Source organism: Lepidochelys kempii, chromosome 5 (assembly GCF_965140285.1).
Source record: "Lepidochelys kempii isolate rLepKem1 chromosome 5, rLepKem1.hap1, whole genome shotgun sequence".
NCBI lineage: Eukaryota > Metazoa > Chordata > Testudines > Cheloniidae > Lepidochelys > Lepidochelys kempii.
Genome location: NC_136384.1, coordinates 25,374,033 through 25,398,084, shown reverse-complemented (window position 1 = coordinate 25,398,084; position 24,052 = coordinate 25,374,033). Strand labels below are relative to the sequence as shown.

The following is a 24,052-nucleotide window of genomic DNA, read 5'->3' as shown; positions in this document are numbered from 1 at the left end:
TCTTATCTATGAATGTATGTATGTATCTTGGCAGCCAAAAATTGTTACCTTCCACACCTGCTGGTCTTGCTCCGCCTCTGCATCCCAACTATAATTTAGGTGAACTGTATCCAACTCTGAGCTTGTGGACTCTGATGTTTAGTAAATTTATGGATGTGGAGTTTGCCAAAACTAACCTCCTTGCAGTGAGGAAGAACCTCACCCCAGACCTAGTGGAGTTGACTGACAGTAGCATGCTGTCCTCAAGTCCGGTCATGCATGAAACTGCACCCCTCCAGGTCGAAATCCAAGACCATCAGGAAACTCTGCAGTTTAATTTAACCAATTCAACACACTTCTTGACCATGTTCAGCATTCCCTGGCTCTCAGACCATGGTCCAAACATCTCTTGGAAGATGCAAGAAATGATTTGAGTCAAGCTACTGCTGCTGACAACTGACACAGACCCTATAACTGCCCCATCAACTTCCAGCCAGAGGACCAGAATTCCATTTGGATGGATTTATTTCCTCTTGGAGCCAGAACTCAGGGCCTTATAATAATATGTTGTCGAGAATCTTGCACAGAATTTACTTTGCCTGTCAATGTCTCCTGCTGGAGCTCCGATTCCGTTTGTTAAAAAGAAGGGTGGCTCCTTGTGTCTTTGCATAGGATATCATGCGTGGAACAAAATCATTATTAAAAACAAGTATCCCTTTCCAACCCTTCAACAGGTTGTTGGAAAGGGTAGGTTACAACAAATTATTTACCAGACTCGATCTTCACAGTGCTTACAATCTAGTCGGAATTTGGAAGGGTGACAAATCAAACTGAGTTTCTCACCTGTTATGGACATTTTGAGCACCTAGTTATGCCTTTCACTCTGTCCAGTGCCCCAGACACATTTCCAAACTTTGTCAATGACATTTTCATGGATGTTCTAATCTAGACCAGTTAATGGTGATCTACTTGGATGATTGTGATGAAGTGGCATTTTTGGGTAGTATTTCTATAAGTCCTATGTATGCCTCAGTTTCCTCCTATACTTTGCATTGCCACCCGAGTGGAAAGGGTTAACACTCCTCCAGGAACAGTGCAGGAGATATGAGGTGTGTGAGTGTGTGTGTGTCACCTTGCTGTCTGGGTGAAATGAATGGGTTGTTAAGGAACTGGCTGAAACCAACCCAGATCAACAGGGGATCCAGCAGTACAATGGAAGCCCCAATGATTGAACAATCTATACTCAACAGTGGGAAGTTCCTTCAGGTGCAGTTGTGAACTCAGCAAGGCCCTGCCTGGAGAAGAAAGGACTGAGAGATGACCATAAGGGGATAAAGAGTTGGCTTCTGGAAGAGGCTTCCTGCTCTCACCTGGAACTGGAATAAAGAAACATGGACACAGATGGAAACCATCACAGGTTGGCTGGCATTTACATAGGCTTGGTCAGGATGGACTATAGCTTAATTTTTGCCTGTCTGTGCTATCCCAAAGACTTCAGCTTCTGTATAACAGGTGACTAAAAATTGTTATCTTCTTTTGAAAAGGGTGCTTGCTGTTGCTGTAAATAATAAGAGTATTGATCTCTGAAGGGGTACAATACAAGCCTCCTGTAGGAGTCCGCCTTGACTGGATCCACTGTAGGGAGCCACGGAGAGAGACACGGTTCGCTGGTGACTGAAGGCACAGTCTTGGAGTCTTGAGGCCCTAGAGGGGTCACTCCCAAGGGACTGGTTACAGGTTGACTACACGAGACCCTGTGGATCCATGACAATGACATCCTCATCTTTTCAGAAAATCAAGCACTACACAACCAAAATGTCTGCCTGGTACTTGAGTTTCTACAAGCAAATGGCCTGTATAGGAAACATGAGAAGTTACACCCACCTTTCTGTGAACTTCTTAACTATGTCATTTTCCTCAGCAAGACAGGTATGGACCACAGGAGTATCCACAATCATGGATTGGGTAGCCCCAAGAAATGTCTGTGATGTCCAGTATTTTCTGGAATTTGTTAATTTTTATTGGCGATTCATCCAGGGGTTTTCAAAGATGGTGACCCTGATTACTTGGCTGCTCTGGAAGAATAGTATATTTGCTAGTACACAAGAAGCCCAGTCCACCTTTGATCTATTAAAGAAAGTGTTTACATCAGCACGCACCTTGGTACATCCGGACCCAGCAAAACCCTTTGTTGTTGAAGCAGATGCCTCCAATTATGTGACTAGAGTAGTATGGTCACAGCGACATGGGCCCCAGGGTATGCTTCATCCTTGTGCATTTTAATCCTGGAAACTGATGCACATGGAGCAAAACTATGAAATCTGTGACAAAGAATTGCTGGCCATCGAAGCTGCTTTTGAAGAATGGTGCCATCACCTGGAAGGTGAATGTTTCCCAGTCCAGGCATACATGGATACAAGAACCTAGAGTACTTGTGAACTGCAAAAGCTCTCAATCAATGCCATATTCACTGGTCCCTTTTTTTCAGGTTTGATTTCATCCTGACTTATCCCTCAGGTGCCAGGAATGGTTGTGTTGTAAGAGTAAGCACAAAGACAAAGGAAATGGGACACTCCAAAACCTGCCACCGTCTTGAAACCATGCCATTTTGCTAATGTGGCAGTGAACAACACCCTTGCTGTCTCTTGTGAAGTCCCTCCTGCACCTTGATCCACTTGCAGCTAAATTTATGTTGACTGAAATTGACCTAGCTCCTGACTCAAAATTCTTGGTCAAGAACAAGATTCTCTTGGTTAAAGACCAGATTTATATCTCTAATGGTCAACCACTTCTAGCAATACTCTGGCTATGTCATGATTTGTGCCTGGCTGGCCATTTCAGTCATTGGAAAATATTGAGGTTGGTGTCTTGAACTTTTGGTTGTCAAAACTGCATTTGTTTATTGAATTGTACATCAACTCCTGTGACATATGCACTTGAATGAAGACTTCTATTGCCAGACTTCCTCTAGGCACTTTGATTCCATTGAGAACTCTGTCTCAACCTATCTACAAGTATTTTATCACTGAACTTCCAAATGCCAGTGCCACACAACTGTGCTAGTCATTGTCAACCTATTTACAAAAATGTTCCATTTCATGCTGTGTCTTCAAATTCCCACACTGGACGTAATAGAATGACTGCTTTTCAACCCTGTCTTCAGACTCCATGATCTATTGTCTAACATTACATCTGACTGAAGATCACAGCTCATTTCACATTTCTGGAGAGAGCTGTTCAAGTTCTTGGATGTGGCTCTATTGGTCTCCTCAACTTATCACTGCTAGACATATGGACAGATGGAACACGAAAACCAAATACTTGACCAATACCTCCACTGTTTAATCAATTACCACCAGAATGACTGGGTTTGACTCCTCCCTTTTGCCAAATTTGGGTATAACATTTCTGGTGGGAGATTAACCCACCAGAGTCCTTTTTATACCAGCTATGGTTTCCCCTCCCAGTTCCATCTGTCTATGCCACAAGTTTCCCATGTACCCATAGCCTCCAACCTAGTGGAACACTGCATCCAGGAAGAGTTGAAAGCCCACCTAGAACTGAGCAAACAGGATTTCAAATGGTACGCCACTCTCCATTGGCAGGGAACCTGTTACATCACAGTTGGAGATAAAGTATGGCTCTCCATGCTGACTTTGTCTCTACCTGAACTTCATGATAGCTGGATTACTGATATGTTGGCCCATCTAGCAGATCAGTCTCTGTAGCCTTCAAACTCCAACTGCCCAAGATGATGAAAATGCATCCAGTATTCCATGTCTCAAGAACTCCTTTTCCAGATGAGTTCAGCCTCCACCAGCATCCGTCATGGTCCAGGGACATGAGGAGTACCTGGTTAAGCAGATCTTGGACTCCAAAGTTCACTGAGGAAGCTTATGTACCTTGTTGATTGGGAGGGTTATGATCCAGCTGATCATTTGTGGAATGTACATGCACAGCTGACAATGTATATACACCTGCCCTACTTAAAGAATTCCATCAGTCATACCCCGATAAACCTTTTCAGGTGTGTGTGGGGGGGTGTATTGTAATGAGTGTTCAGAGTCAGAGGATGAGTCATCTCTGAGTCTGATGAGTCATCCCTGAACCTGAGTGTTCTGCGCCTGATAGGTCATCAGAGGTTAAGTCCCTGCAAGTCCTGAGGGTTCAGCCAATCCACAAGCAAGGGTCTAATCAGGTGACCTCAAGTAGGTATATTGGCTCCTAGTGAAAGCAGCCCTCCAGTTTGCTCAACATTACTATCTTGTTGGGGATACTCCCAGCTCCCTGGTAGTTCTGACAGACTACTCCTGCTCCAGCCAAAGCCCGTGCTTGCTCTTTTTCCAGCCTGTGACGGCTCCTGCTTCAACCACAGCATGCTGCCCAGCTGCCCTGACAGTTTTCAGTATCTACCTGATCATGGGAATCAGCAGGTCTGACAGTCTGTGTGCTGGGCCTCAATCTTGAAAACAGGTGAGCAATGCACTACATAAGTTCTAATGCAGCAGCGGTAGACTGAGGCCAGTAGTAAGTCACACACGGATGTGTGTGTGTGTGTGTTGGTAAGGAAGAAATAGGTTGTGACAAGTATGACGTCTGTTGGTAGAGGCCAAGGTAAGGGAGGAAATCCAGAACTTGAACCCCTAAATGGCCCATCATGAATTTCAACACCAAAGGTGATTCCAATAGACTGGGAAACAGAGAAGAAATATTTGCAGGATAACAGACAGATATCACCTTTGGAATAAATTTGGATATATATTATGAAAAAAAACACCTTATAAAACTAGCATTTAGTGGACCATTTGCTAACATACACAGAATCCCAGGTTCGCAGATTTCATAATTTGAAGTTATTACCCATCAAAAAAATAAACTATGATGGAAAAACTCAAGGTTACAAGAGTCACATGATCAAAAAGAAGCTTTATAAGTTTGGTAAGACCTACATCATTATCTGTGTCATGAAGTGCTCCTTAATGGGAAGCTTCATATGCAGCATGTTCTTAATAAATCTAATAATCAAGTACTCTACCCCAAATTTACTTTTACTGATTTGTGGGTGGGTGCAGGGGAAAGGAAAGCAAAGTCCCGCAGAAAAGCAGTAGACAGACTAAGATAATATAGTATATTTTTATATAGTTTAATAAATTAAAATCTAGAACTTCCCAGTGGTTTATCATGAACATTTGGAACATCACAATTCTTATTTCAGGTTGTTGATCTTTCTTTCCTCTTCCAGCATGGCCATGATTTGGGTTGTTTTAAGTAACTTTAAATAACTCATTATCAACTTTGTCCTAACCTTAATTTATGCCATTTTCCTCTTTTGGCTGTAGTCACTCCTGCTCTGGACATCTGCCATCTGTTTTCCCTTACATCACATCATTGCTCAGTTTGTTTATCTCCCCCATATCTCCTCCTCACAGTGTCTCTGTGAAGTAAGATGTACAGGACCCTAATTGGCTCCATGTTCCTGAAAACCCAATTGCCTCTTGCCTATCTGCAACAACTTCCCAAGATGTAGCTATCCCTTAGTTTCACCTTTTGTAAAGCTACATGGAGTTTTGTAACACCCCTTCATGGATAGTACTAGAACGTGATTGTGAGAAAAGGAAATTCAAGAAATTGAGTCAAGAAGTATTGGAGATACAAACTGGGATGAAAAGAGAATCAGAGGTAGAGAACATTAATCACAATTAATAGCACTATGACTGGCTGGTGAGACGTGTGTGCATGTGGTCCCTATGTAAGCAGATCTATGTAATCACATTGTTCACATAAGCTAAAGCCCCTTCTCTTCTGATGATTTCAGAACTGACACTCCAAGCCAGCCTAAGTCTTTCAGTATCTCCACATGTAGCATGGCCTATTTCCCCCGCCCCTTCCCCCCCAACTATGTCATTAGGAGAGAGATCAGCAGGGAGATAGGGAGAGGCTAATGTCCAGAGCAGGAAAATAAGATTCAAAAAAAGATTTTAAAACATAGTTTAGGTTTTTTAGATAGCTTTTTCCAATTTTAATGTATTTCCTTGTTTATTCGGTGAATGATGAAACTTCTTCTGAGTGTAAGATTATATTTTAAAAAACAAAAAGGATTTAATTATTTTTCTTCATTTAATTTTGAGATAATATTTGCACAGAATTACCTTAGAACCATAATGAAACATTTCTGAATATGCTTCATGTTGGGACAGCATCATTTCTTTAGTGTTCTGCAGCAATCTACCTAAAGCAATGTACCCAGTATTGCCAATCCCCAGCATTCAAAAATCATGATCCAGGCCCCTGCTAAATCATGAGATTGACTTAAAAATAAGGAGATTAAAAAAACTAAACTTCAGGTGGTTTTGTTTGTTTGTTTGTTTTCTGGTGTTTGAGCCCTTTGCAGTCAGATTTTCAGGCTTTCCTCCACAACCAAAAGGGCTTGAAACTTCCTTTAAAATAAAAATAAAATTAACACTGAGAATCTAACAACTCCAGGAGCTGGTGCTTTAAGAAACATACCAAATGTCATGAAACTCATGATAAAATTGTGAGAACTGGCAACACTATGTACCAAATAATGTACCTAGCACAACACATACCATGCCATGTTTTGTTCCTTAATAATAGGATTAGTAATGCTTAGCCAATTGAACGCAGTGGTTGTCTGAAAATTCACATTTGATAAAAGATGTATCTTTTACAAAGCTACTCTACCATCTTCTGGTGCATGACGCTGATCTCTTGTTCTGAGCCCATTAATGAGCTGTACTTGATTAGCCCATCATCCATTAGAGTAAGCATGCATTCAAAGGCTGTATAACTATATTACACAATTGTGTTTATTATATTATTGAATCTGATAACTGTTTAGATCTAAAGTATTTCGTGTGTATATTACACATATACATCTGAGTTACCTTCTGCAGTTTTGCATTTGAGGTACCTTATATCCAGAGTACACAGCTGATCTTCTTGATTTAGAAGTGAGTGACATCTTGAAATTCGATTTTACCACTAAGTTGTTTCACCTTCTTAAGACCTGTCTGGGTCTTAGTCTCCAGGAAATTTTTGATGACCATGAATATCATAAGTAATCTCACTCCATTTTTCTTCTGATACAAATTGATGGCATTATTTGAGAGTAGAAACTCAATTTCCTGGAAGCTGTTTCTGATACTGGTTGTCTTTCCCCTTGACTGGAACTGAACTTTTAGTAGAAAATTCCAAAGAATGAATTCTGTGAATTCTCTGAACAATCCTGAGTGTCCATCTGACAGAGGCAATCAACAATCAGATAGGTACAAATGGCTCCAATTTGGCTCTCTAGAAAAGTCTTTTGCAGGGTAAGTTTGACAAATGTTAAACTTACATGAGATTACAGTAGTTGTCAGCCAAGATAGAACAGAAAAAATAATCATCAATCCAGTTAGGAAAGATGTGGACAAATTGGACAGAATCCAGATAAGAGCAACAAAAATGACACAAGGTTTAGAAAATCTGACCTGTGAGGACAGGTTAAAAAAATGGTCATGTTTAGACATGAGAAAAGAAAACTGAGGGGTGATCTGATAACAGTCTTCAAATATGCTAAGGGCTTTTATAAAGAAGACTGTGATCCATTGTTCTCCATGTCCACTGGAGGTAGGACAAGAAGTAATGGGCTTAATCTGCAGCAGAGGAGACATAAATTAGATATTAGGAAAAACTTTCTAACTATAAGGGTAGTTAAGATCTAGAATAGGCTCTCAGGAAGTTTCTAGAATCCCTGTCATTTGAAAGTTTTTAAAAGCAAGTTAAACAAATATCTGTCAAGGATGGCCTAGGTTTACTTAATCCTGCCTCAGTGCAGTGGCTGGAATTGATGACTTCTTAAGGTACCTTCCAGCCCTACATTTTTTATGATTCTATACCACTTCTAATAAACTGAAAGACACATTTTTTTTGGATGGGGTGTGGCCCAGATTCACAGGATACAGGGGAAAAGAATCATTTGACAAGAATGGTTAGTTAGTATTTCTCATTTGATTGTTTAAAAAAAGTAAGGGATTTACCAATGATCTTTCTTAAACAACTATTTCAAGACACTTGTTTAAATCAAGTTGGTGGCTGAGATTACAGGTAACCATATTGGATGTAGTGTACTACAATTCAATCATGAATAATAAATGAAAACAAACCACAAGACATCATACTGTCCCACAAATGAGAGGAGCCACTAATGGCATGAAGTCCTCTAAAGTAACATATTTTTTAATTATCTTTGGGTTCGGTCCTGGTATTGGTTTTATATCAAGTGTATATGGGCAGATGGGAGAAGCTATTGGAGATTCAGTAGTGGACATATAATGGCTGCCATCTTTGCAATGCTAAATTTTTGTGAACTTAGTGTAATTTTTGCTTTGGCTAAATTTTCAAGAAATGTTACAAAAATCTCCATGCATGATACAAAAATGAAAACTGGTTATGTTGCACTACTCTAATCACTCCCATAATGACTATCAAAATCAGAGTCTGAGGAGCAATCTGATCTTCCATTAGTTATCATATAGACAGTCTGTAGTCTTCTATGTCTCTGCCAAGCACTATTCCACAAATGAATAGCCTTCTCTGGGTCAAACTTTTGGATGTCTGGGGAATTCAGCTGAATTATCATGAGATCAGTCACACTTTCAGACATTCCTTTAGAGTGCAGTTGCATCATGGTAAGCTTCACTTGACTGAAACCACGCTCTGCCTCAGCTGAACTTGCAGGAAGTGTTAGGATCAAATCTACCAGCATCAGGATGTTAGGATACTTGTGCGAGTAATCTGAGTTCACTGAATCCCATGTCAAACTCCGAATGTTCTGAAATCTAAAAAGCATAGCAAAAAATAAATAAAAAAATTGGCCATGTAGATTTTGCATAATCTTTAAACACACTGACTTCAAACATTTTTAGTTTGATGAACTTTCACAATTTCAGTTACTTTATTACCTGTCATATAGCTCTAATTTCAGCATGCTCCATTCAGTGTCAACCTCATCAACTTTTACATTGGCACCTTCCAGTATTGGTTCATAATGCTTAGTTAGGATGGACACCTCCCTTTCACCAAATTCTGTACCAAAGGTGAAAGAAAACATCTGCATAACTTAAAGAAAAACACAAATAATTCGGATTTATTCAGATAGCCAGTGCATAGTTTTCCATACCTTGTTTGATCTTGTCTGGCCAAAGTTTAAAACTTCCAATGGTGGTAGCTCTCAAAACATCTTGGCTGGCATCACAAAAGCAATCACGTAGCCTCCTCACCAGATCACTTAATACTTTGGTTCGTACTGGTAAGATATTTCCATTTCCTACAAGCTGGTGACCATGAAAGTGTGTAACTGCATCAACTAGGCGTTCCTTTGGACCAGATCTGAAAAATGTAGAATACAAAACAAATATTAATCTTTTCTTACACTTTAAGGTAAAACATCTGGTGTAATGGTTAAACACACTCACCTTGTTTTATACATTTGGAGTGTTTCCAGTGTCGACTGCATGGTTGCAAATATATCTGCAATGGAAGAGTTACGATCCTGAGTAACACGGGATAGAATGTTGAGGACATTAATGATATCCAGCAAGAAATGAGAGAACTTGACAACCTCCATTTGCAGAAGAAGTTTTAGAAGGCCTTTGACTTTTTGGTGATTTGAGGCACTTGGGTCTCCTTGCATCTGGAACTCAACAAGAAAAATAATACATGTCAATGAAAATGGTGACAAACAAGTAGCCATGAGTTTGCTTTTTTTTTTTTTTGGTCAAGATACATAAAAATTTTAAAGCACTTACCTTACTCATATGCAGGAGAATTGCCGGGTAACCCTTAAGAAGGATCTGGAGAGCTGTCTGTAGGCGAGAAAGCCATCGGGTGCCTCCAATTCGAGAGGGAATCGCTGGACGTAGCTTAAGGGTTTCATATGTGGAATTGAGATTGCTCTTATTTAGAGGTGAGTTATGATAAAAGTAATATATATTTTGCAAGAGACCACTTACAGTGGTGTATAGCTGAATGCTTTTCAGTGCTCCCTTATAAGCCAGTTCAAGTCGATGAGCAAAACAATGCACCGACTGCACACAAGGCTGAATTTCCTTCAGCAGCTTAGCTACCCCATTGTTTTCTCCTACCATGACATCTGCACCATCACTCCCAAACCCAACTAGTTTTCTTGACCAGTCTTGACTTGACAGATTGAGCTGAAGATTTATTTGCAAAGTTTTCACAATGGCATTTTTTATAGTTGAAGCATCAGACTTGTCAACTGATTGAACCCCAACAATCTGGCAGTGGACTTTTCCTTCATAGGCAAAGCGTACATATACAACTGCAGCTTCTTTGATTGCATTGTCTGCGACTCCATCACTAATGAGGGAGAAGAACTTACATTTTTCAAGTTTCTCTTTCAAGGCCCTACGTTCTACTTCAGCAATATAATGTATAAATGTTCTTGCTGACTTGTCATTTCTAAACATAGAACCAATGTCCACACCTTTCATGTCATCCAGTTTGCACATCCAATCAAGGTCTGTAAAAGGACGTCCACACTTGGCTATAGCATGGCATGTTCTAAAAATATTTTCTATTCGTCCTAAAGTTACTTTGCTCATGCTCTTTAACATCTGCTCAGTAGACGCTTGGTCTCCTGTGGCATTGCTGGCGGCTTCCATGCAACTAGCCCAGGCATGAGCTTCACTGCTGTGATGTATATTTATAAATTCAAGCTTAAAGATGTCAGTCCCAGAACAAAAATTATGTATGTTTTCCCCCAAGTTCACATTATGCTTGCGACACAGGGCACAGAACATCACTCCTCTTTTACCATCATACTTTAACCAGGGGTATTTCGTTAGCCATGTTTTCAGAAACTGGTGATTCCCCTTTGCTTGATGTTCAAAACATTGTTTCTCTTTTCCTTCGTCACTGACTTTGCTCTTGTTAGGAGGGATATTCTTGCTTTTAAAATGCTTGAATGCTTTTATGGCTACAATTTAAAAAAATCATTATTTGGGGCTTGGATGTGATTTGAACTCATACACTCACAAACTTTAAGGCTAGACAGAACTATCATGATCATCTAGTCTGACTCCTGCACATCACAGGCCACAGAACCTCACCTATCTACTCCTGTAATAGGCCCATAACCTCTGACTAAGTTACTGAAGTCCTCAAATTTTGATTTAAAGACTTAAAATTACAGAGAATCCACCATTTTCTCTAGTTCAAACCAGCAAGTGACCCATGCCCCATGCCGCAGAGAAGGGGGGAGAAAACCAACAACCAAAAACCCAGGGTCTCTGCCAATCTGATCTTAGGTGAAATTCATTCTTGACTCCTAATATCACAAAGAGTTAGACCCTGAGCATGTGGGTGAGACCCACCAGCCAGAGAAAGAATTCTCTGGGTAACTCAGAGCCTTCTCAAACTAGTGTCCCATCTCTGGCCATTGGAGATATTTGCTAACAACATTCACAGATGGGCTATTTGCCATTGTAGGCAATTTAATCATACCTTCCCCTTCACAAATTTATCAAGCTCAAATCTTGAAATGTTAGATTTTTTGCCGCCACTACTCTCTTTGAAAGGCTGTTCCAGAATTTTATTCCTCTGATGGCTAGAAACATTGGTCTAATTTCAAGCCTAAACTTATTGATGGCCAGTTTTTATCCATTTGTTCTCGTGCCAACATCTTGTGCCTTAACTTAATAATTCCTCTCCCTTCCTGGTATTTATCCTCTGATGTCTTTATAGAGAGCAATCATATTTCCGCTCATCCTTCATTTTGTTAGGCTAAATAAGCCACGCTCCTTAAGTCTCCTCTTGTAAGATAGGTACTCCATTCTTCTGTTCACCCCAGTAGCTCTTCTTTGCACCTGTTCCAGTTTGAATTAATATTTCTTAAAAATGGGAGACCAGAATTGCACACACTATTCCAGATGACATCTCACCAATGCCATGTATAATGGTAATAAGAATTCACTCTCTCTATTTGAAATACCTCACCTAATGCACCCTAGAATTGCATTAGCCTTTTTCATGGTTACATCACATTGGCAGCTCATAGTCATCCTGTGGTTGACCAATACACCTTTCTCCTCCTCTGTAGCTTCCAATTGATATGTGACCACCTTACAGCAGGAATTGTTGCTGTTGACCTATAAGTGCTTGACCTGCCACTTTGCACTACTAAATTTCATCTAATTTCTATTACTCCAGTTTTCAAGATTGTCCAAATCTTCTTGTATGATATTCTGGTCCTTCGCCATACTGGCAATACCTCCCAACTTTGTCATCCACAGATTTTTATTAGCGCACTCCCACTTTTTGTGCCAAGGTCACTAATGAAAATGTTCAAAAAGACTGGTTCCAAGACTGATCCTTGAGGAACTCTACTAGTAACCTTCTTTCAGCCTGATAGTTCACCTTCCAGCATGACCCGTTGTAGTTTCCTCTTTAACCAGTTCCTTAGCCACCCTTCAATTCTTGTACTAATCCCCATCTTCTCCAATTTAACTAATACACCCATGCAAGAGAAAGAGGTGGAATAAGCACTCCTCTTACTCCCTTTGGGCCTAGATTCCTAAGAATAATCTTGTGCTACATGCTTACTTACTTCAACCCAAAGCAGATAGATAGTGCAGAGTTTTGGCTCCACTTATGTTCCTTGCTGGCCGGCAGAAAAATTGCTGCTGGTATAGAGCAGTAGAAAATCACTACTCCCAGGGAACAAGGAAGAAGAAGAAATGTGACTCAAGGGGGTGTCTTGGAAGCACAATGTCTATGAGAACTACTCCTGGGATGGTGAAGCGTACACATCACCCATTACTCATAGCTGTGCCTAAAATCACAATCTAGCCAAAGGTTTCAGAGTAACAGCCGTGTTAGTCTGTATTCGCAAAAAGAAAAAGGAGTACTTGTGGCACCTTAGAGACTAACCAATTTATTTGAGCATGAGCTTCAGTGAGCTGTAGCTCACGAAAGCTCATGCTCAAATAAATTGGTTAGTCTCTAAGGTGCCACAAGTACTCCTTTTCTTTTTGCGAATCTAGCCAATAGTTTCCTGTTCTAGAAGTTTATTCTCCTCTTCATAGGTATGCATGAGGTGATGACTTGCCTGAAATGACTAATATTTCAAGATATATATTGCAACACATCACTGTTCATGGAGGCAGGCTCCTGCATGCAGGCATGGTGGGAACCCCTCAAGCTTTGTTTCCAGAGAGGACATCTTGCACCATCCCTGCAGTACACACAATGCCACAAGCAGATGAAGAACAACAAGGCAGCAGGTCTAGATGAGATCCCCACTGAAACCTTTAAAGATGGTGGACCTGCTTATCCTTAAAATCTGGATAAAGGAGGAGATACCCAGTGAAATGAGGGATGCCCTGATTGTCACCCTCTTCAAGAAAGGGGATAAAGTGGATTGTGGAAATTATTGTGGTATCTCCCTCCTAGCCATTGCAGACAAGTTCTGGCATGGATCCTTGCAACCCACCTTCTGCCCGTCAGAAGAAATTTTACTGGAGTTAGAGTGGTTTTTGACCATGTTGTTGAACTGTGGATATGATCTTCACAGCACAGCAGCTGCAAGAAAAGTGTCGGGAGCAAAACTGACTACTGTACATGGCTTTTATTGATCTAACTAAAGACTTCGATTCAATGAATCACCGTGCCCTCTGGACTGTATTTTATATGATTGGATGTCCTGATAAATACATCAATGTCCTAAAATTGCTTCATGATAACATGAAAGTGACTGTTCTGAGCAGCACTGGCTCCCAGAGTGAACCTTTCAAAGTACAAACAGGAGTGAAACAGGACTGTATCATCGCTCCAACCATGTCTGCATTTTTTACTGCTTTAATCCTTACCTAATTGCTGGGAAGTTTACAGCTGGCATTGAAATCGTTTGCAGAATGGATGGAAAGCTGTTCAGGCTTAGCGGAGTAAGATCTCCACAACATCTATTGTGGAATTTCAGTATGCTGATGACAACGCAATCTTTGCCCACTCTTAGAAAGATCTTCAAACTATCCTAAATGTGTTTGCCGATGCTTATGCCTGTCTTTGTTTCACTCTTAATATCAAGAAGAATAACATGCTCTATCAGCCCTCTCCAAAAGAGGTATTACATGCCCCATCTATCAAAATCAATGGAGTGGCACTGGAGAATGTCGATCATTTCCTCTGCCTTGGAAGTCAGCTTTCATCCAAGACAGATACTGATGCAGAAATTCAATATGGCTTGAGCTTTATCAGTGTAGCTTTTTATCGTTTATGGCACAGGGTTTTTGAAGATCACGACATTCAGACAGACACCAAGCTTCTTGTTTATCAAGCCGTTATTCTCCCAACACTGTTGTATGGGTCCGAAACTTGGACAACCTATAGACACCACTTGAAAGTCCTTGAAAGGCACCATCAACACTGCCTTTGTAAGTTTCTGAAGATCAAATGGGAAGACAGGCGCACCAGTATTAGTGTTCTGGAAGATGCACAGACCACCAGTATTGAGGCAATGATAATCAGTCAGCAATTCCACTGGACTGGTCACATTGTCCGGATGCCACACCATCGCCTCCCAAAACAGGTCCTGCTCTCTCAGCTGAAAAAAGGGCACCGTAACGTGGGTGGACAATGGAAGCATTATAAGAACTTGCTGAAGGACAACCTAAAAAAGTGTAATATTGACATTTGGGAGACACCTGCACAGGATCACTTAAAATGGAGTGAAGTCCTATGTGATGGTCCCCTGCATTTTGAACTTGCTCGCCGACAAGCTGAAGGGGACAAGAGGTGCAGGAGGAAGGAGAAACTGGCTTTCAGTCATGGTCAACAGCCTCCTACTGAACCTGAAAACATCTGCCTTCATTGTAATAGAACTTGTGGTTCAAGGATTGGCTGTATTAGCCACCTGAGGACACATAACTCCCATGGAAGATGATCATACTCGGTAACAAGTGATCGCTCATCATCATCATCACTACCTTTTTGCAGGTCAGCTGCCAGTTCCTCCTTAGGGGGGAATGAAATACTTCTACAATTTATTTATTAAAAAATAGCAACAGAAACCTCAAAATACATAACAGGAGGGCAGATTACTGGTGGTCTATCACAACACGTATTGCTAGAGAATAGCAATTACAAGTAAGCAATTTTCTCTAATCCAAATACATTTCTGGTACATTCCCCACTCTCCAGGGATGTCTCTAAAATAAAAATATAACATCAAAAATTCTCAACAAATTAAAATAGTTCCTCTATTGCAGACTAATAGGGAAAAGGGACCAACTGAAGTAAAAGCAGGCTAAGGCTCTACTGTTAACCTAAATTACAACCCCAGCTACAAGGAAAAGAGCTGGAGAACTCCTGTCTTAAGAAGAGATACAAGGGACTGCCTGAACCGCAACTCCAGTTCCAGGCAGACGGCTGTGTGGGACTCCTGTCTTAAGGACAAAGCAAGACAAAAACGGGCTTTATGAAGTACAACCCAGCTGCTACCAAAGAGGCTGGGAATAGCCTTAAGGAAGCTCCTCAATAACTGGCTGGGGAAAAGCCACATGAGGAGACAGAACTCCAGAGCGGGAATAGGGGAATCTGCAGTCCCTGTGAAAGACAAGGACAAAATAGGGAAAAGGTAGGAGCAGCCTGAAGAAACAGCAAGGGATTAGAAGGAGCAGTTCTTAGCTGCCTAACACAGGGTCCCTGGGCTGGAACCCAGAGGAGAGGGCAGGCCTGGGTTCCCCTGTCTCTCCTCCAGCAAGAGGGGAGGTGCAGGCCGTGGGACTGAAAGAGGCAAAAGACAGATGAGGTCCACATGGGCGTCAAAGGCCAAGCATAAAGACCACTGGATTCTGGATTTTTTCCTCATTGGACTTTTCTGTTGCCCTCAGAAGGGTATTGAACTGAGAGGAGACAAGGGCAGGCTATGGAAGCTGCAGACTGCTACAGCACCAGTATGATGGACAATATTGGGTGCTAGAGCAGAAGAACCCCTGCAATGCTGTGTCCTGGCACAAGGGGGTGCTCTGTGAGTTTGCTCCATAGCATCTTACACCCTATTGTAATGGTTAGTGCAATCCTATTCAAAGAGGAATATGATCTAAGAATTGATCAGTCTCAGTTCCTAGTGTCTTCTAATGCGGGACTAAGGACTAAGTACAAGTTCTGTACTTATTCACAGTGAGTACGGGTCTTTTCCACAAGTAGTTCCACTGAAGAAAATGGGATTATTTATTGAGTACTTCTGCTGAGTAGTACCATACAACAGTGGCAGAATCAGGTCTTAAAGGAAAACTAGTGACCTCGCTATCCAATTCAAAAACTTGGGAAAGTGATATCCTGCAGGACAGAGTCATTACACGTATCTTCCCTTGTGAAAATATATTTGACCTCTTAAGAATCACTAGCTTCCTCTGTGCCATAATAGCACTCCTCCTTGTCTTCTTCCTCACAGGTGTCCCTTCAGTCCCAAACAGCCATGCAGGCTGTAGTGCCAGTGGAAAAGTTGGCACTGGTAGCACAGGCAGTCTCAAGGAGCTGTTGAGTACACCATCACAAGGAGTGCCAGTGGTAAGTGTGCTAAGACTAGCATTGGATGTGTGACAAAGGTTCTGATGGAACAGAGCACAAGCCTTAGCACTGAACACAGACGAAGCTCTGTCTGGTTCTTCTCTGCCTTATCATCAAGACAGTGCTTTGAGGTATCGATATCAGTGCAGAGGTCCATGTTATCATCAGAGTAATTTGTCTGGAAGTAGACATCAAGTCATGTGATATCCCCTACTGTTACTTTTTAAGATCCACTGTCTCATATACCTGTATAGCACTATTTCAAGCAGGGTCACCAGAAGTCTTGGTTGAGTGCCAGCAAATACACAAAGCTGGTCCCCTCTTGATATGGGCTGAAAAGCATAGTTTAAAGCAATGTCTCACTTCACAAGGAGGAACTGGGGTGAAGCACCAACAGGATGGTGCATTGAGTCACTCAAGGCAGTGCACTGTGGAAGAATCTGTTGTATAAACCAGTCCATCCTTGCCACAGAATTGTGCAGTAAAATCTAAGCTTTCATTAAAAAGTTAAGTTTCTAGACCTTTTGATTGCCTTAACTTTTCCCATGTGAATAGAATTTAAACAGGTATAGTGTTTTTTTCTTAAGTCTTCAAACAACCAGCCTGAAAAATGGCTCTGAGAGGTATGAACTGCCACATACAAGTCAGTGCTATGCTACTCAGACATTGATGACAACTTAAGTGTCAAAACTGTAACAACTTTGCTGCTTAGCATTTAGCAGAGACATTTAGCTAATGTACTTATCCATTTTTGTTGACACAGCCGTGAACAATGGAGAGAATAGTGGGGCATGTGGTTACTGTAATGAGAAACTCTGACTTCAAGTCCCTACCATTTCAATAGGGCCCGGAAGGCTTTTAAATGCTCTCTAGAACTTCTGACATCAGGTGACATACAATCACACACTCCAGTTAATCATGGCTCTGCTGAGACTGCTGATGTAATTGTGTCTGTCCATGAAGAATTTAATACAATTATAATATGGGCATTTTCTGAAACCACTGGAGTGTCTTCCTTTCTCCATCCTATAAGTGAGGTCAGCAAGACAAAGAGAGAATAAGGCAACAAGTGTGTTGATGTTCAGATCTAAAGATTTGAACTGTGGGATGGAAGCAGATGAACACTTGGCATGTTGAAAGAACTGCCTTTCCTCCCATGTATCTAAAAAGAAACAAGCTTTGTGCTGAGGAGATTCATGACTCAATGCTTAAGGTATTGAGTATTCATAGAATCACAGAATCATAGAATATCAGGGTTGGAAGAGACCTCAGGAGGTCATCTAGTCCAACCCCCTGCTCAAAGCAGGACCGATCCCCGACTAAATCATCCCAGCCAGGGCTTTGTCAAGCCTGACCTTAAAAACTTCTAGGGAAGGAGATTCCACCACCTCCCTAGGTAATGCATTCCAGAGTTTCACCACCCTTCTAGTGAAATGTTTTTCCTAATATCCAACCTAAATCTCTCCCACTGCAACTTGAGACCATTACTCCTTGTTCTGTCATCTGCTACCACTGAGAACAGTCTAGAGCCATCCTCTTTGGAACCCCCTTTCAGGTAGTTGAAAGCAGCTATCAAATCCCCCCTCATTCTTCTCTTCTGAAGACTAAACATCCCCAGTTCCCTCAGCCTCTCCTCATAAGTCATGTGTTCCAGTCCCTTAATCATTTTTGTTGCCCTCCACTGGACTCTTTCCAATTTTTCCACATCCTTCTTGTAGTGTGGGGCCCAAAACTGGACACAGTACTCCAGATGAGGCCTCACCAATGTCGAATAGAGGGGAACGATCACGTCCCTCGATCTGCTGGCAATGCCCCTACTTATACAGCCCAAAATGCCATTGGCCTTCTTGGCAACAAGGGCACACTGTTGACTCATATCCAACTTCTCGTCCACTGTAACCCCTACGTCCTTTTCCGCAGAACTGCTGCCAAGCCATTCGGTCCCTAGTCTGTAGTGGTGCATTGGATTCTTCTGTCCTAAGTGCAGGACTCTGCACTTGTCCTTGTTGAACCTCATCAGATTCTTTTGGCCCAATCCTCCAATTTGTCTAGGTCCCTCTGTATCCTATCCCTACCCTCCAGCATATCTACCACTCCTCCCAGTTTAGTGTCATCTGCAAACTTGCTGAGGGTGCAATCCACACTATCCTCATCCACATTCAATGTGTTGAGGCCTAATCTCATTGTGTAATCAGCACCATGAAAGCCAGTAAGTCAATGCCTTGTTGAAACACCAGACAATCAGGTGAAACAAAATCAGGCCAATGCACTAATGGCACAGAAATCACCTATGCTGTAAATGGAGCAGTAACATAGGAACTAAGTTCCAAAAGGGTCAGTAGTGTAATTGGGCACTACTCAAAAAGTAGGAGCCATGCATAGAAAATTCTTTTTAGACCAAAACTACTTTTTTAGGCCCTGATTATGCATCCCTTACTCAAATCAATTAATGTTTGTTCAATAGTAGTCCCACTGAATTGAGTAGTCCCAATAAATTGAGTTCATGAGACTACTTACATGAGCAAGTACTATCCAATGTGAGTACCACTGGTTGCAGAGTAAGCCTTTAATATTAGGAGCCTGACCAAGGAAAAACATGCTGAAAAAAATCCTGTACACCATCACTGGAAAGCAGACCCTCACCACTGAAGTGCTGACAAATCCTGGGAAGCTTCTCTATTGAAAGATGGCAGAAAGAAACTCACCTTGGAATTTGGGGTGCAGCCTGTGGAACTTTAAAAAGGTGTGCAAGACACTCCTGTGCACCAACAGCTCAGAAAACTTGAATGATGGGAATTTGTTTGGAATCACAGACCCAAGAGAACAAAAAACAGGACATCCACTGTAATAACCTATATATTTCCCAGTGATACCTTATCTTGTGAAATAAATGGACTGGATTATTTGAAACTTCTATAGTACCTTTTGCTATTGGCTCTAACACACCTGAATTATACATTAGAGTTGTTGGGAACACTGGGGCATGGCCACTAGGTAACTCGAGGGGATGGAAGACCACGAGTGTCGATGAAGCCCCCTCGCACTAGGCCCCGGTGTCCTTGCCCCCGCCCCCCTCCTGCCTGGAGGCACTCGCAGCAGCTCTGTGTGCTAGGCCCAAGTGTCCTTGGCCCCCCCGCCTGGAGGCACACACAGCAGTTATGCTGAGAATCTGCAACAGTATGTTGCAGAGTCAGACTGCCTGAAACTAAGCAAGGCCAAACAGGGGAGATATGGAAGAACAATGCTGAATAAAGCAGCTTTATGTATAGTTTAACAAATGATACAGAGAATCAGGGAACTAGCTGGGAACTGGATTGGCTGGCTATATGGATACTTGGAGCAGCTTGCTATTGGATAAGTATGCTGGGAAAAAGGATGTATAAAAGCCTGTGTAACTTCCTGCTCTGTTGTGCAGGATTTGAGATTTTATTCTCCCTGTACCTTTTTGCAGCTGCAAATAAACATTTCTGCTTCTCCACCCCGTTGTGATTATTGGGTGTAGCACACCGGGTAACGAACCACTCAAGCTGTTGTTCAGCCTCTCGGCACTGGGTGCCGGCAACAGAGTGAAACCTGCACAACAGACTACCCTTAATAGCAACCTTTTGTCTTAAGATACACTTCTGCTTCACTTTAATAGAAGATCACCTCCTGGAAACAACAGGTCTCTGGCTGTCTGAATGGCTGTTCAGTACAGATTTTGCTGCAATTTTTAACTAGCTGTCAATTTCTACTTATTGAATTAACTTTAATTTTCAATAATGGGATTTTAAAACTTTTTAACAGCTTTATTCTAGTTGTACATAGTTTATTATTTAGCTTTAACAATAGCTGTAAATGTAGCACAGAGATAATCTCTCATGTGCAGTTCTTCCCATTGATAATCAAATTAATTAACAGCTATGAGCGTGAGCTCATTTAGTAGTTCTTTGGACCACTGGACTACCTCCATCTACAATCTGCATATCAGGATCTATACCTTCGTGTCTTGGTATTTGTGTTAGAAGATACCTGGTATAGGCCCAATCTTGCAAATCATAAAGCATGTGTCTGCAGAATCAGGGTCAAACTGGACTCCTCACTAAAGAAGTATGGCCCAGTGGTTTGGGCACTGGCCAGAGACATGGGACACCTGGGTTCAATGCAGAGCATGCCACAGACTTTCTGTGTAACCTTGAGCAACTCTCTATGCCTCAGTTCCCCATCTGTAAATGGAGAGGAGAGGAGATGCGTGCCACCGGGCTAAACCACCCATTGTAACCATGAAAAGGACACCTTTACAACCAAGGTGGTCATGAGATATGTAAATGTAGACTCTTCACTAAATTCCTTTCTTTACTTATAGAGATTATTTGATTTTCAAAATTTAAAAGACAATATAATCAGAACTTTTAGAAGTTGGCAATCTTCTTTCTTTCCTGCTCATAAGCATCCATCAGCTAGTCTTAAGTCAATACATGCAAAATCTGCTGTTGGATGAATGAAATGCCCTACTGTATCCCTAACTGATTTGACCTTCTTCAAAAATGTTCAGCAGAAGTACAATTTTATTACTGCTTTTGAGAGATAGAAAGAGTGTAGCACTCATCCTTGAAAACATAACTTTGCTTAAACTTTCCTCCCATACTCAGCAAATAATTTCATAGTTCTGGTGTAACATCGGAGGTCATGGGAGGAAAGGCATTATCTCAGACAGCCAGAACCAGTCGCATGTAGGACTCAGGACAGAAATTCCGAACTCTACACTGGCTCCCCATTGAATAGAGAGTGGAGCACTGGGGTGATGAGTTCATGACAACCTATATCTCACCTCGCACTTATGGTGATGTGCACCCTTAAGGCAAGTGGAGAGACCAGTACTTGCAGTCAGATATTTACAGGTGATGCAATTGTTGCTGAGCCCTGGACTACACTAGGACTTTAGGTCGAATTTAGCAGCGTTAAATCGATGTAAACCCGTCCACATGATGAAGCCCTTTTTTTCGACTTAAAGGGCTCTTAAAATCGATTTCCTTACTCCACCCCTGACAAGTGGATTAGCGCTTAAATCAGCCTTGCCGGGTCGAATTCGGGGTACTGTGGACACAATTTGACAGTATTGGCCTCCGGGAGCTATCCCAGAGTGGTCTATTATTGTGACCGCTCTGGACAGCACTCTCAACTCAGATGCACTGGCCAGGTAGACAGGAAAAGAACCACGAACTTTTGAATCTCATTTCTGGAGACTGCGGGAACTGTGGGATAGCTACCACAGTGCAACACTCCGGAAGTCGATGCTTGCCTCGGTACTGTGGAAGCACTCCGCCGAGTTAATGCACTTAATGCACTTAGAGCATTTTCTGTGTGGGGACACACACACTCAAATATATAAAAACGATTTCTAAAAAAACGACTTCTATACATTTGACCTAATTTCGTACTGTAGACATACCTATATTCTTTCACAGGGTATGCCAGAGGGGTATAGAGTGAGAAGGCGGCTTCTTGCACCGTATCCCACACCTTCATTAGGAACAGGGAAAATCTGGCCCATGGTATATTAGAGTACCTCAGAACTCTGCTTTGAGACCCATAGTCTTCTGAAATTATATTCTTCCCGCTCAGTTCTTAATTGTCAATATTATAAAAATTTTCATTGGTATATACACATATTTAACTTTTTATAATTTAAATCCATTTCCATTATCAATGATTATTTTAAAGAGCTGTTGCTACATTTGCTATAATATTTTCTGTTTTTCACCTCCCTTGTCCCATTCACCTCCCCTGTCCCCTTCGCAGTATGAAGATGTGATTTTTTGTTTTAGCTGTTCAGACCCTGGCTCCTTGAGCCTTTGTGGCAAAAATGCAGTCAAAGCTATGGAGCCAGCTGTGCTCTACAGCCAGAGACACTGAAGAGCATCATGAAGAGATGAACTCCCCCTTCAGAAGCTGCTGTCTAGTGATTATGCCCTATCCAATTCCCAATTCCTTCATATACCCAGAGAGCGGAGACCACGACTCTTTTTCTACATGGGATTGTAGATTATATAGTTACGGCACTGAGTATGCTCAGTGGATTCCTGATCTCTCGCCAGGGAGTGTGGAGCTGATTCTTTCTGTCTGATAGCCAACCAGAGGGGCCTTGAAGAGGACACACCTCCATAATACAACCCTCCTATCTGACAGCTCTGAAATGGTGACATTGACCAGAAGAGAATACACGGCCTTCAGGAAATGAAAGGATGTGGTTTTCCCAGTGAATCTCACCCACCTACAAAAAGGTTAACCTTTCTGATTAGTTTATAACTCCTCTTCCCTTGTGGAAGTCAGCTGCATGGAAAATATTGCAGACCTAAGGTCCATGGGTCCAGTGAAGGACTGGGACCCAAGTGATTCTGCACCTCATTCTCTATGACCAGGTGTAGGTCTCTTATTATTATTTCCATTATTGTGGCCTGTCTAGCCTCACTATTAATATGTAGTTGGCTTATATAGCAGTAAAGGAATATGATGCTCTTTACTGGCATTGCTTAAGCCAAGGATTTGGCCAAGAATGATAATGTCATTTATATCATCATACACTTATATGGATCCCAAAACACTTTACAACTTTCAATAACTGTGTCAGGTATATCACTCATTCACACACAGAGACCCTTTTAGGACAAGAAATGAGGTAATCATATTCTTTGGAGTGCCACAGAGGAGTTTGGTAACAAAATATTACTTAAACTGGAATTTGCTAAGAATATCAAGGTAACACTCTGTTTGCAAGCTTTTAACACAGTTCCGCATGACATTCGCATAAGCAAACTAGGGAAATGTGATCTAGATGAAATTACTAGAAGATGGATACACAACTGGTTGAAAGACCATACTCAAAGAGTAGTTATCAATTGTTTACTGTTAAACTGGGAATATAAAGTATGTATAATATAAAGCATCTAGTGGGTTCTCTCAGGGGTCAGTACTGGGTTTGGTACTATTCAGTATTTCCATTAATGACTAGAATAATGGAGTGAAAAGTACGCTCATAAACTCTGAAGATGACACCAAGCTGGGAGGGATTGCAAGCACTTTGGAGGACAGATTTAAAATTCAAAATTACCTTGATGAACTCAGACCAATTCTCAAATTTTAACAAGATGAAATTCAATAAAGACAAGTGCAAAATCAAATGCACAACTACAAAATGGGGGATAACTGTCTAGGTAGTAGTGCTGCTGAAAAGGATTTAGGGGTTATAGTGAACCACAAACTGCATCTGAGTTGCTAATGTGATGCTGCTACATGTAATTAGTCTGACTGCCCCACACTTCCTCGGTTATGCAGTTGACATAACAAGTTGACAGCTTGAGGTGATATGGCTGTAGTGTTTTGCCATAGCTCCTTATTTTCAACAGAAGTTATATTCTCTGTTTACAAGTAGAGGATTATAATATCATGTGGGGAATAAGCAGCACCAGCAGATAAGTGGCCAAGAAATAAGGACTAAGGGGCA

General features: G+C 41.5%; 1 protein-coding gene across 16 annotated transcripts in view; it reads right to left on the bottom strand.

The window, feature by feature from the left end:
• Positions 1–24,052, bottom strand: part of SPEF2 (sperm flagellar and cilia associated 2) — a 146,893-nt gene that overhangs the window by 28,167 nt on the left and 94,674 nt on the right. For 7 of the 16 annotated variants that reach the window (XM_078852739.1, XM_078852743.1, XM_078852737.1 and 4 more), the window contains 5 exons: positions 9,789–10,978; positions 9,456–9,673; positions 9,161–9,369; positions 8,943–9,066; positions 6,911–8,819 (listed from right to left, as the gene is read on the bottom strand). The exons of 8 other annotated variants lie outside the window; for them this stretch is intronic. In XM_078852739.1, the coding sequence (XP_078708865.1) occupies positions 8,444–8,819; positions 8,943–9,066; positions 9,161–9,369; positions 9,456–9,673; positions 9,789–10,978 (2,117 nt within the window). In that variant the 3' untranslated portion in view covers positions 6,911–8,443. Of the gene's footprint in view, positions 1–5,055; positions 8,820–8,942; positions 9,067–9,160; positions 9,370–9,455; positions 9,674–9,788; positions 10,979–24,052 lie in introns of those variants that run through there. One more of the 16 variants, XM_078852738.1, reaches the window with a different exon arrangement.